The sequence below is a fragment of the Mytilus galloprovincialis genome, chromosome 11 (assembly GCF_965363235.1).
Source record: "Mytilus galloprovincialis chromosome 11, xbMytGall1.hap1.1, whole genome shotgun sequence".
NCBI classification, from domain to species: domain Eukaryota; kingdom Metazoa; phylum Mollusca; class Bivalvia; order Mytilida; family Mytilidae; genus Mytilus; species Mytilus galloprovincialis.
In genome coordinates, this window is record NC_134848.1 from 12,585,557 (window position 1) to 12,598,646 (window position 13,090).

The 13,090-nt window shown below is 32.9% G+C and overlaps 1 protein-coding gene across 1 annotated transcript; it reads left to right on the plus strand.

The window, feature by feature from the left end:
- Positions 1-697: 697 nt before the first annotated feature.
- Positions 698-7,545, plus strand: LOC143051659 (uncharacterized). The gene is made up of 5 exons (XM_076224557.1): positions 698-1,080; positions 1,442-1,612; positions 2,105-2,218; positions 3,006-4,526; positions 5,905-7,545. The coding sequence occupies exons 1-4, from the start codon at positions 756-758 to the stop codon at positions 3,200-3,202; spliced, it is 807 nt and encodes a 268-aa protein (XP_076080672.1). The 5' UTR covers positions 698-755; the 3' UTR covers positions 3,203-4,526; positions 5,905-7,545.
- Positions 7,546-13,090: the final 5,545 nt, after the last annotated feature.

Consider the following 13,090-nt stretch of genomic DNA (forward strand, 5'->3'; position numbering starts at 1 on the left):
TTTGAAATTATTTGTACACTGTTATACCATATGTATGCATGCTCATATATTTCTCGCACTACTATTACTATATGAATGAAAATGTTATTACTATACTTAATCCATAGATTTCTAAGTGTTAGTTCATAGAATGCTTATTATGCTTATTTATTTCATTTGCTTGCTTATTGTGCCACAAGATAAATATATGTTGATACTCGTAAATTCATGAAAAAAAAAAAAATTAAAAAAAAAAAAAAAAAAAAAGGAATATTTGATAGAAACTGCCCTATTTATGACTTGGTGCAAGACATTTTAAGATGTTTTTATGGAACCTAGTTTAATGGCAGGCCAAACCTCACGATTATATGCAAACGTTAAAAATGAGGGCCCTCATGGGGTTTTTGATTATGTGATTACTTGGCCGTTTTTTTAATGATTATTTGATTATTAAGCCAAATATTTCATGATTATTTGATTACCTAGGACTGTATTTTTGATTAGATGATTACCAAGTTTAAAAAAAATAAAATGATCTAAAAGGTTTTTTAAATTATCTAAAATATAACTGATAACTTTGATCAACTATACCTACGATCACCTAGCGTGTAAACGCACAGCAATCTCAATTTACGGAAATTAGAAACCCGATATCGGTTTAATTTTACATTTTAATTTATTCCGGTTCCCGTTTTTGACTTGCGTTCCTTAGCGTTCTGTATGAAATAACAGTAAGGAACCAGTTATCATGTAGAAAGTTTGGTAAGAACACGAATATGACATCAAAAAAGGTATTGCACGAAGTGACGTGCGCTATCTACAAAGCAGGCCAGGATAAACCGGCTGTACGTTGGTCATTTTTCTTCAAATATGACGAGGACAGTGTGGAAAGTCTGTCAGAAGTTTTAGAACGGATGAACGCAACATGTGGCATTAAAGAAAGAGCAAATGAAATATTTGTGATGAACTATAAAATCAAGCTCAGCGTTAGGAGAATGGAGCCAGAGCCAGAGTTCCCAAAAGGCAGAGTGTTTGCTATTGACACAGAAAGCCAGTTCACATTAATGATGCCACTTATTCAACAAAATTATGAGATTATAGGTATACAAATTCAAACATTTTGGATAATTTTTAATATGAGGCAGGTGCAACCTAGCGCACTCCCGAAGATAGGCGTGGATGCAGACAAAGAAGAAAAAAAAGTTTAAAAACACAAAACATTTAAACTGCAATATCCTGTATCCCCAAATTCTTATCCAGTCCCCTTTTATTTTGAAAAAAAAATTAGCCCCCCCCCCTCTCCTTTTAAAAAAATCTGGATTTGCCACTGTCTATTTATATCCATTATGTTTGCATATCAAATTGTATCAATAAACATGTATACAGTTGTTTCAACTGTCATTACATGTACTTAGTGTCACTGTAAATATTGTTATTAATGACCCAATTCATTAATTTTCAGTTAAAGCAGTAGAGACGGAAGTGAGATCAGTAAACCAGATATTGATGGACAAAAAATCAATGGCAAAAAGAAAATTACCAGCTGAATCGGATGATGTCAAACCAGCAAAGAAGGCAAATGTCGGAAGGCCTCCTAAAAATGCAGAAAATAGAATGTTGATATTTAAAAAAAGTAAGTGAGATTGTAGGTATTTTTCTTATTTAAAAACTTATAACAATATTATAATCAATTGACGATTTCTTGAAATATATGTACTGTAAATAAAAAAAAAGCACAACATTCAGAATTTGGAGTAATGACTGGTTGGCTCAGGAATCAATAATGTGTCTGAGAAGAGTATTGTTACCTTGTTTGCTAGCAAGGTAAAGATTCAGTTCAGTATATATAAATGATACAAAACAGGCTTCATATATATTCATTTCATATACACATACACCTTATATTAATAAGCTATCGATGCAGCCGTGGCATTAAACCATCAATCAATCACTCACAGATAAATATTAAGAGCAGCTTAGCTTAACAATGACTAAATGATGAAGATAAAACCATTATTACACTTTATGGATACTATGCAAGTAGCTTTATCTTTAACAGTGTTATATCTTTAAAATGCTTTGATGTATCTCAACCTTTAATACTGATTACTGTGTATTATTTTAGAAGTAAAAGACAAGTTTCCTGATGTCGTCATCAAATCACCCACCTTAGTGTCATGTGCATGCAGTGTAGACATACATTTGCATAGATCTTTTGGTACGACTAATCTAAATAAGCGTAAGTATATATATGAAACAAGCACACTTTATTGTTAGCAAGATTTGTTATACATGTATAACTAATACCTTAATCTTACTATTATATGATATGCAATCAAATGTTAAAGCTATTTTGATTGAGTAATAATTACACCCTTTATGACAATTCAGTCTTTTGAATGGCATGAAGCACCATATTTTCCCCAATTCTTAAAAGCACTGGGATATATGTATGCTATATAAAATTAAGGACTGGCTGTTATAGTGTCTACAAGATTGTTACAGATGGACACACTACCCCCCCTCCCCTCCCCCCTTAAGGAACAAACAGCCTTTTAAAGTTAACCAACTAAGTTTTAGAGCATGTGAATTAAAAATAAAATATAAATATTACCTTATGTTTAACCATACTGCATTATCAAAGGTAACAATACTTCCGACAGCAATCAACTTTCTTTTAAAACAACCTTACTTACTAAAGATCACTAAAGATCTATTTCTCTGTTTTACTCAATACCCCTTATAAACATAAAGCCCGCCTCTGGGTACAGGATTAATCGCTGTGTTATATACGTAGGTCCATTGGTGGCCTTGGGTTGTTTTGTACATTTTAGTTGGGTTAATGTCGCTTTGACACATTTCTGTTACCATTCTTTATTCTATTCCCCCACATTGAAATATAAACACCAGAATTGGTCATTCTGATTGCAGTAATTTGGATATTTTGTTTTAATGATTATGTCAATAACTTTAGTTGTAGTATCTGTAGACCAATATGACCTGTATACAATTTTTTTTACTTTTAGATATGAAAAGTTGTAATGCAAAGAGGGTCCAAAAGGCAGCAACTTCTGGATCAGCTGTGAAATTAAAAGAGTTTTTGTTGAAACATTCTACATCAGAAGAAAAAAAGTCCACTTCTTCTAAATTGGATGAGGTTCAAAGTGATGATTCACTTCACAGTGGGGGACTTCCCAGTGATGAGGATCCTTCTGATATGTAAGCAAGAAAGTACTTTATCTTCATTTGTTGACATCAAATGAATATTCACGTGCTATAAGCATTTACCAGTTATATCTGTCCATTTGAATTTCATATGACAATAGTTTTGTAAATGAAACAAGTTGTGACTTCAATATATAGGGTTGTCTGTGGGTTTTTAATGATATGTGACAAACACCATACATTACAGTTTCAATGTATAAATTTGTATTCAAGAATATTGTTATACAGTGAAACCTGTCTAAACCGAACCCTGAGTAAACCGAAAATCTGTGTAAACCAAACTCCATATATAGTCCCGTTTTAAGTATCTATCATGTCTATACAAATAAAACCTGTGTAATCCGAATACCTGTCTAAACTGAATACAAATTTTTGTCCCAAAGGGATTCGGTTTAGACAGGTTTCACTGTACTTTTTTTTATCTCTTTTTGTGATGTGATTTTTTATTTACACATTTTTATTTACATATTGTTTTTATACAACTGCAAAAAAAATGCAATTTATCTTTATGTCATGTATGTGTCTTTTTTTTCAATTTTATCCATTATATCAGTCTTGAAAAAAAAACATGGCCCCCATCGCTTAAAATAAAACATAGGGGTTTATATACCTTAACTACAAAACTAACAGTTAGACCAGATCTACAAACTGATTGGTCCATGATTGTTTGCTGTCAATAGTTGTTAGACTTCATATGCATGAAATGAGTTTTGTAGAATTTTAATATCATTTTGTGATCAACAAAGTTCTATGTTCTCACTTGCTTCAACTCTCAACTTTACTTCAGTGACATGTTGCAGTCCGTGCTATCATGCTGTGCCCAGAAAAGCCAATTATTTTAATTATTCAACCTTTAATTTTGTAACTGATTACAAAAACCAACCAAATGTTTACCTCGTTCTAAGAGTTTGTTATTAAGTTGTTTGATTTTGTTATTGTCCATGTTGTGGCAAATGAAGGTTTTGTTGTATTTTTATTCATTTATTGTTTTATTAGAATTTAAGATGAAAATCTAGTCATTGCTTGCTAGTCGTTCTAGTTCATTTTATTTTATTGTATTAGATGTATAATAAAAGGTGTCATGAAATATTTCTTGTTTTTTATAGTCTAATGTTGCAAGATGTACAAGACAATACATGGCTTGATGAAAGTCCCCCATGTTCTCCTGCATCATTTAGAGAATCAAGTTGCATATTAGAGAATGAGCTACATGACTTTACATCCAGTTTTGAAAGTGTTTCAAGCTTATCATCTGAGAGTGAATATGATTCAGATGGTTTGTCAACAGCAGTTTACGCAGACCAAATTTCTGACAATATTAGGTAAATTCTTGACTCAGGGATAAACTTTCAATGCTAAATGTCTTATTAGCTCACCTGACCCACAGGGTCATGTGAGCTTTTGCTACCACTGGTCACCACTGAGCGTCTGTCATAAAATTATCACATTTTAATCTTCTCCTCTGAAACCACTGGGCCAAATTTAACCAAACTTGGTAGGGATGATCCTTGGTAGTTGGGGATTCTAGTTTGTTCATATGGTGGTCCATGGGGTCCAAAGAAAGTTTTAAAATGGGTTTCAAATGGGAAAAGCTTTAAATCTCCTGAAGAAGAACCAGCAGTAGCAAGGGAGTCATACTTTGTCTGAAGCAGCAGTAGAGTTTGTACAAATGAAGGTCTAGACCTTCATTTGTACAAACTTGAAACATCATGTCCTACTGATGTTTCAGACAAATCACAACTGTCTTGCTACTGCTGGTTTTTAAGAAGAAGATTTTTAAAGCTTTTTCCCATTAAAGCCTAACTTTGAACCCCAAGTGCTCGGACCACATGGACTCTGGGACCTTCATTTGTATAAACTTGAAACATCATGTCCTACTGGTTTCAGACAAATTATGATGCCTTGCTACTGCTGGTTCTCCAGTAGAAGATTTTTAAAGCCTTTTCTCAAAAAAGCCTTTGTTAAACTTTGGACCCCATGGACACCCAGATTCTATGTACCAACATTTCAGAAAAATCTTATGACTCGTTTGGAGTTATTCCCTCTGACATGCCAACTGAAAGACCAGGTGAGCGCTACAGGCTCCTGGGAGCTTCTTGTTTTAATATTTAATGTACACTGTTTTTGTTGATGTTTAGAATCTGACCTTTAGAGCCACCATATGGCCTTCAACAACCATCATGAATTTCATACTTTATAACAATTGCTATGTGATCCAAGATAGATCTTTGCACGAGTGGTTCTCTAACATTAAATACTTGAAAAAACATCTCGCATTCAGTACTTGAAAACACATGACAACAGATTGCATTAGCCATCATTAGATTTATCAGAAAGAAATGATCAGAAATGAAATGTATTTACCAGTTATGTCAATAATCTAACGAATTTTGATACTCATTTAAACCTATGACATAAAAGTGTGTTATGTCAAGGACATATATATACGTCCCTGGTTATGTATACAGGATCAGTCAGGTTCACACACACATGAAAACATACCAATATAGTTCATTGTCTAGTTCAATCTAGTGATCACTAGTCAAAACTATGCCTACTTCCATGGTTTAATATTGTCCAATCACAAATATTTACACGAAGATGAATTTTTGCAAATCATAATTCAAATTGTGCCTAGGCAATATTATTTATTGTTACCACATCCCACACCATAATAATTGTGTTTTGTTTTTATTTCAGGAGATTTACCTATTGGGATAGTATATGTGAGAAACTTCAGGACGTGCTCAATTCAGGGCTTTTGCAGAAAAATCACATATTTTATGTGTACATTGATAATGTTTTGAATTTTGTGAAACAAGTAGAAGATCCTAAAAAACAATTTCATTGGGATGAAAGAATTCTTGAGTTTGTAGAAACAATTGAATATCATGGACATAAGAAGGTCTTGAATATCCTCAGAGGTCCAGGGTTTTTAGGAACAGGAAAGGGTGGTATTAAACACTTGGATTGGAAGTCATGGAATCTTCCACTTCCTAGCCATTTTGCAAGACACAAAAATGTAAGTGGATATACAACAGAAAATGGTATCCATTGTAACCTTTTAAGAAGCTTTTTGGAAATTTGTGCTCAAGAGGATTCTGTCGTAACTTCTTTACTTAACAATGGTTACACAAAAGTTATACCGGTTGCAATGCAGAAAGATGGAATGGCGTTAAAACCTGGGCTAATGGTCGACATTAGGCAAGGTGTATTGATAGGCGGAACATTGAAAATAGATAATGAATTCATTGAAAGGCACCCTAATCCCTCTCCGGAAATGCTAAAAAGTTTGTTTGTGCAAGAAGCTGAAGTTACATGTCTCACTTCCCTGGATAATAAACTGACTCTTCCTGTAGGTGTTGATTATAATTGTAAAGGAATTTCTTCTGCTGAGACTTTTGAAAAATTCAATCTCCATTGTAATCAATTGCAAATATGTTTGCAGTGCATAAAATCTGGTCACATTAACACTGAAAATGGAGTGATTGTAAGTGGTAACTGCTCATCAAAATGTGAAACTTGTTTAGAACAAAGATCCGTTTGCCAAGACTGTAAACGAAATGGACAATGTCACATAGACCCTTCCCTTCGATGTTGTGGCAACTGTTTAAGACAAAAAGAAAAATGTGTAAAGCTAATGGTTCTTGCGATTACTATGGACTCCGAATCAAAAAATAAAGGTGCAGAAGAAATGTTTGAAGAAAGAAAAAAAAATGGAAGCATTGATCCGAATGTCTCACTTGCATGTTGTGTACCAGATGGTGTCCATGTAGGAAAGCGTTTAGCCAGACACTTCAGTAATTGGTTTCTTCTCGTTGATGGATGCCGCATCAATCGGGTACTTCTTCGAACATTACGTGGAGACCCAAGTTTAAAAGATAAACTAAGACCACACCTGACAGTTGCAGCATGCAGAAATAGAGATAGAATGGATGTTGATGCATCTTTGGAGATATCAAGTAAACCAGTGAGAAACATTGTTTCAGGTATTAAGACAATAACTCATACAATAATACCAGAAAAATACCGTTTATATGAAGACAACAAAAAGGGGACACTGTCTTCACCCATTGCAGTCTGTATTACTGAAAATGGGATGCTACTGATAGCTGATGCAGCCAAAGGCAAACTGTTTTCTGCACGATTGCATTATCCCGTTGATGTTGTAGAAATTACAGGAAAGTTAAACCATCCTATTGGGGTTGCCTATACTAAGGAGGTTATTTATGTGTCTGATTTAACAGAGAAAGCCATATTCTTTTTAGATTTGAAAGGAAATTCTGTTTACGATCCCGACAGAATGACCATAAAGCAACTGCAAAAAGCTCTCAAAGACCAGGGGTTATAGGAAAATAAAGATAGAACCCTGAAGAAAGCAGACTTGCAACAAAAGTTACAAAAATGGATTAAAGATAATCAAGTCAGCACAGAAAGTTCAGGAAATGTAATTGGATCAGGACAAAAAGCCAAAAAACTTGAAATCATGGATCATGAAATAGATGCCCCTGCAGGACTTTGTACTATAGGAGCAGATAAATTGATTGTTTCAGACTTAAAATCAGGAAATATAAGTATGCTCACTTTGACAAGCAATGGACTTACTGTAACAGCAAGTACTATACAGATAGTTTACACTTGCATACCACTCATTTACAACATGGTTTTGAAAGACAATTATGTATATTTTGCATCATCTGATTTGGCAAAAGGAGGTATTTTCAGTATCGAAAGAAACGGGGAAAAATTAGCTGAAAATGTAACGAAATTAGTCTCAAATGGATCAGATTTAAAACAAGCTTTTGGAATTGCAGTTTATCATGATGGTCTTGTTTTGACTGACATACAGGATAAGAAAATAAAACTTTTATCTGGTATGCATAGGAGTAATACCTTAACTGATTATGCAGGAGTGGGAAAAACGGGGCACAGAGATGGTGTAGAAGCTGAGTTTCAACAACCAGCAGGATTGTGCACAGAACAGGGTACAATCTTCGTGACAGACATTGCTGCAGGATCTGTGAGAATGGTCATTAGTTCTTCCCCTCTTGTCAAATTTCTTGAGTTCCTTAACATGTTCCACAAAGCAATTGGTGTCACTTTGCCAAATGTTAGTAATGAAGATAGTTTTGAAGACAGGATTGCTGTTTTACAGAAAGTATATGAGTTTCTCATTCAATGCAATGAACGTATTAGAGAGTTTACAGGAATTAACAAAACTTTACAGGGTCCAGAGGGTGCATGTTCTGCTCAGTCAGTTTCAGACCTGAAGATGATGATAGACAGCTTACAACAAGTACTTGATCTTGTAAGGAAAGTCAAACCAACATTTGAGGAGAGATTGAATATCAAGTCTTGTCTAACATTAGTTGTTGAAAATCTCTTTGCAAAAATGAGGCAAGGAAATGACATGCCTCTTGTTCTTCAGTTTAGTCAAAGATTTCACTCTTGCACACGAGAACTTCTGAAAAGAGTAACTAAATCCAGTTTTGTTTATTTCACTGGTGAAAACTCATATTATCATCGAACAGACAACTCATATGTCTCATTTCAAGAAATACCAAGAATGGACTTGCCTGTGAAAAAGAAATTGAGTGCAGATCAAATGTCAAAATTAAGATGTTGGCGTTCAGAGTTTGGTCAGAGTGTCAGACAAAACACAGTCAGGGGTTTAACAACTAAAGATAAGCCCGGAACATTACCATTAACATGTTATGAAAAAGGTGATACAGCAGTTAAAGAGATAGATGTTGGTAATCTTGACAACTGTCTTCAAAAAGACACCAGAAAATCTAATGAATCAAGCCAGAAAATAATACTTAGTAATAAAACATTAATATATCTGAAATTGAATCAGAAATTGGTTGTTGCCAAATTGTTAGAACACTTGGTTGAACTGCAAGAAGAGGTAAAATGTATAATGTACCATCAGGCCAATCTTCTTCCTCTTCAGTTTGTTAGTGGAATGAACACTAAGGTCAAAAGTAGTGTCATATTAGGAACAATAGAGCTTGAGGATGTTGAGGTGGAAGATGATACTATTATTCTCTCAGTAGAATTGTATACATCTATTCTTCCAGCAAAAGATGCGGGTGCTACTATTTCACCAGAGGAGATGGATGAGGAAGAGGAAGAGCTTCCCAAAGAAAACCAAAGAAAGAGTAAAAGAGATAGACATTTCAGAGCAGACCCAGATTTTATTTACAACTGTTGAAGCTTTTTTGTTATTAAATATTTAACATTTAAACTGTTATTTAATGATTACAAAGATTTTAGTTTATGATTATTTGATTACTAAAGATAATCAATTTTTGATTACCAAGGCAAATATTTAATGATTATGTGATTATATTGGCAAAAAAATGGTGATTATGTGATTACTAGGACCCCCCCCCTCCATGAGGGGCCTCAAAAATGCCACCTGAATGACAACATCACGTGATAGGGACACCTTACACATGAAGCAATATACTAGTACAGTGAAACCAGTTTAAACCGAACCTCTACGGGACTTAAGGTTTTGTTCCGTTTTTGCCGATGTTCGGTTTTATCAGGTTCACAACGCATACAATTTGATATGACGGTGCTTAAAAACATGTTTATTTTATGCAAGTTTTCGGTTTATGCAGGATTCGGTTTAGTCAGGTTTCACTGTATTTTGTAAATTTTTTTGGGTGAACGAGTTGAACTTGTAAACATTATAGAGACTGAGATATGTCAAACTGGATAAGATTGTCCACATAATATAAAGAAAGAAGATGGGTTATGATTGCCAATGAGACAAAAACTCTTCACAAAAAAACAAAATGACACCGAAATAATAACTATAGGTCACCGTACGGCCTTAAACAATGAGCAAAGCCCATACCATATAGTCAGCTATAATGAAAGGAATATTGAATTTTCTGACAATCATAAGGGGAGTAGGAAAATACATACTGTTAACTTATTTTCGCGAGTAGAAAAATAACGGGAATATAAATCGTCGCGAATATATATAACTTTCATTATTTATCAGATGGATGGGCTGGTGCAAAATGGGTCGGGGCAAGCACTTTTTTGTGGAAATATTTGGATGGGCAAGAACTTTTTTTTAAATGTTTAGTGGATTGGCCAGAACATTTTTATAGGTAAAATATTGCTATCAATTTTATTTTGTAGGAAATTTATTTTGCTGGCACTCAAAACATGTCTCAACAAACTAGGTTGGTTCATTTCTGTCAATTCTAAGGATTTAGTTAAGGAATAAATAAGCTAGAATTATCTGTTTGGACTATCTTTTAAAATATTTTGACCTTTTAAAATACCAAGTTGCTTAATTGTTTGGTGTATTGCTGTTAAATTAATGGATTTAATTGATAGGTAAGAAAAAAAACCACTCATATTTTCATTTTAGGCTAAATTCAGATAGTCACCTTTAATTTTTTTCATAACTTTTTCAAATCAACTTGGATTTTAATAAAACTCTACAGCTATCTCAATTATGTGTTGATCTTACAGAAAGCAAGTTTGTTTGGTACTCTGGTGTATTGCTGTCATTTTTATGGATTTTATAAATATGTAAAAAAAACTAAAATTTTAATTTTAGGCTGAAACTAGATAGTCATCTTTAATTTTTTTTATAACTTTTTTAAATAAACATGGATTTGCATAAAACTCTACAGATATTTCATTTATACTAGAACACACCCGTGATATCGCGGGTTCGTGACTGATATATAACTTTGCGTATGCCTTATTTTAGTATTGGTATTGTCATCTGATAAAGTCATGCCGATTATAACATGTATAAGGTGCACAGTTTTCTCTGCTTATAAAATCTTTCTGTTTGAACCCGTCGACCTGGAACCTATCAATTATTGGTAATATTAATAATTTGGAAAACAAAAAGGCCTGGAATGGAGAATTTTTACTCAACAGCTAGTATACAGCAAAATTCTAAATACACTGTTTGGAGGTGCGCCTGTCAGATGCGGAACGTACAGATAAGGTAATAGGTAACAGGTGAATATACTATTGGTATCAGTGTCGGACTCGATCCGGAACTTCTTAATTATTGGCAATATTAATTACGTGGAAAACAAATGGGCCTAGAGTGGTGTAATTTTTAATCAACACCATTGTACTATATTAGTTATATATAAAGTTGAATTATTTGATTCATCGTTTTTACGTGATGACGGCTGACAAATTGGACCTCGTAATTTTAGTATTATAGATATTGATCTTACTGAATGCCAGGTTGATTGGTATTTTATTGTGTTGCTGTCATTCTTATAGATTTAATAAAAAGGTTAAAAAAAGCTCAAATTTTCAGTTTAGGCTAAATCCAGATAGTCATCTTTAAAAAAAATTATAACTTTTTCAAATCAACATGGATTTTCATAAAACTTTACAGATATTTCATTTATATATTGATCTTATAGAATGCCAAGTTGTTTGGTAGTTTGGTGTGTTGCTGTCATTCTTATAGATTTAATAAAAAGGTTTAAGAAAAATTCATATGGTCACCTTTAAAATTTTTAATAACTTTTTCTAATCAAATTAGATTTTTATATAACTGTACAGCTATCTCATTTATATATTGATCTTACAGAATGCCAGGTTGTTTGATAGTTTGGTGTTTAGCTGTAAAATCTAGTGAATTAATTAATAGGCAAAAAAGGCTGCATCAAAGTCAAAAACATGTCTACCAATATTTGCTTGAAAAGACCATAATTTCTTTTTTGAAAAGTAGAATAGATAAAGGGACATTGATATTTGAACTATAAACATGCTCTGTTATTAGGACAATTATTAGTAATTCAGCATATGATAATATGTTTACTAGTCCAAGAGTTATTGTTCCTTAATTAAAATTATTTCCTTTATTTTAAATCAATATTGTATTTGAGGCCCTACATATAAAATCAAATCTTTAAAAAACAATGAAATGTTTGGTCCTGATACACACATAAATATATACATTATATTGTATTAACACCACAGTCTATTTATTCTTTGATTTCAAGACATACAAATTTAAAAACTTTAAAATAGAAAAAGAACCTTAATCATTTTTGATTAGTCTTATAGTTTTAAAGGGGCAAGGACTTTTTTATAGATTTTTTTAGATGGGCAAGGACTTTTTTTCAGAATTTAAAAGGATGGGCATTACCTTTTTTACTGAAACAATATTTAGAATGCACCGGCCCATCCATCTGGTAAATATTGAACGGTCCTTTATTTCGAATAGACAGAAAAAATATTACTGTCATTCCTTATAATTTAATTCTTATTTCCATTTTAAACCGGAATATATCATGAAAAAAACTTTGATGATGTCACGGTCGCATGACAAATTTATGTCTTTAAACTGATAAACAAAACGACGTCAGCCAATCGGTAGATGTGTTACATCCAAAATTAAATCATACTCAATGAATGAAACGTGAAAGATACACGAACATTATCGGTTATTTGCTGATTTTGTGAATTAAGTAATTCAAAAGACCTTTTTTGGGGGACTTCGCGGTCTGGTATTTTTTAGCTCAGGATTTTAGGGTTGCTCCTTTCGCGATCCAGGAATTCTTCTTTTGAATTACGGGATGCAGGGATTTAAATTTCTTTAAATTCGATAATGATAAATTTATAATAATTTGTATTTAATGGATTAGTTAGAATAAAAAATAGATATTAAACATAAATGCACATTAAAAGAATGAAATTATCCTACACTTGAATAAATGTAATGTATGTTAAAAAAAACTCTAGGGTGAAAATTATTTTCTAAAAAATCGAATTTGACAGAAACAAAAAATAAAATATCTATATTCCGACTTAAAATAAAGTTTGAGTGTATACAATCAATTTAAAGTTAGAAATTTCTAAAACTAGATGCATTTTG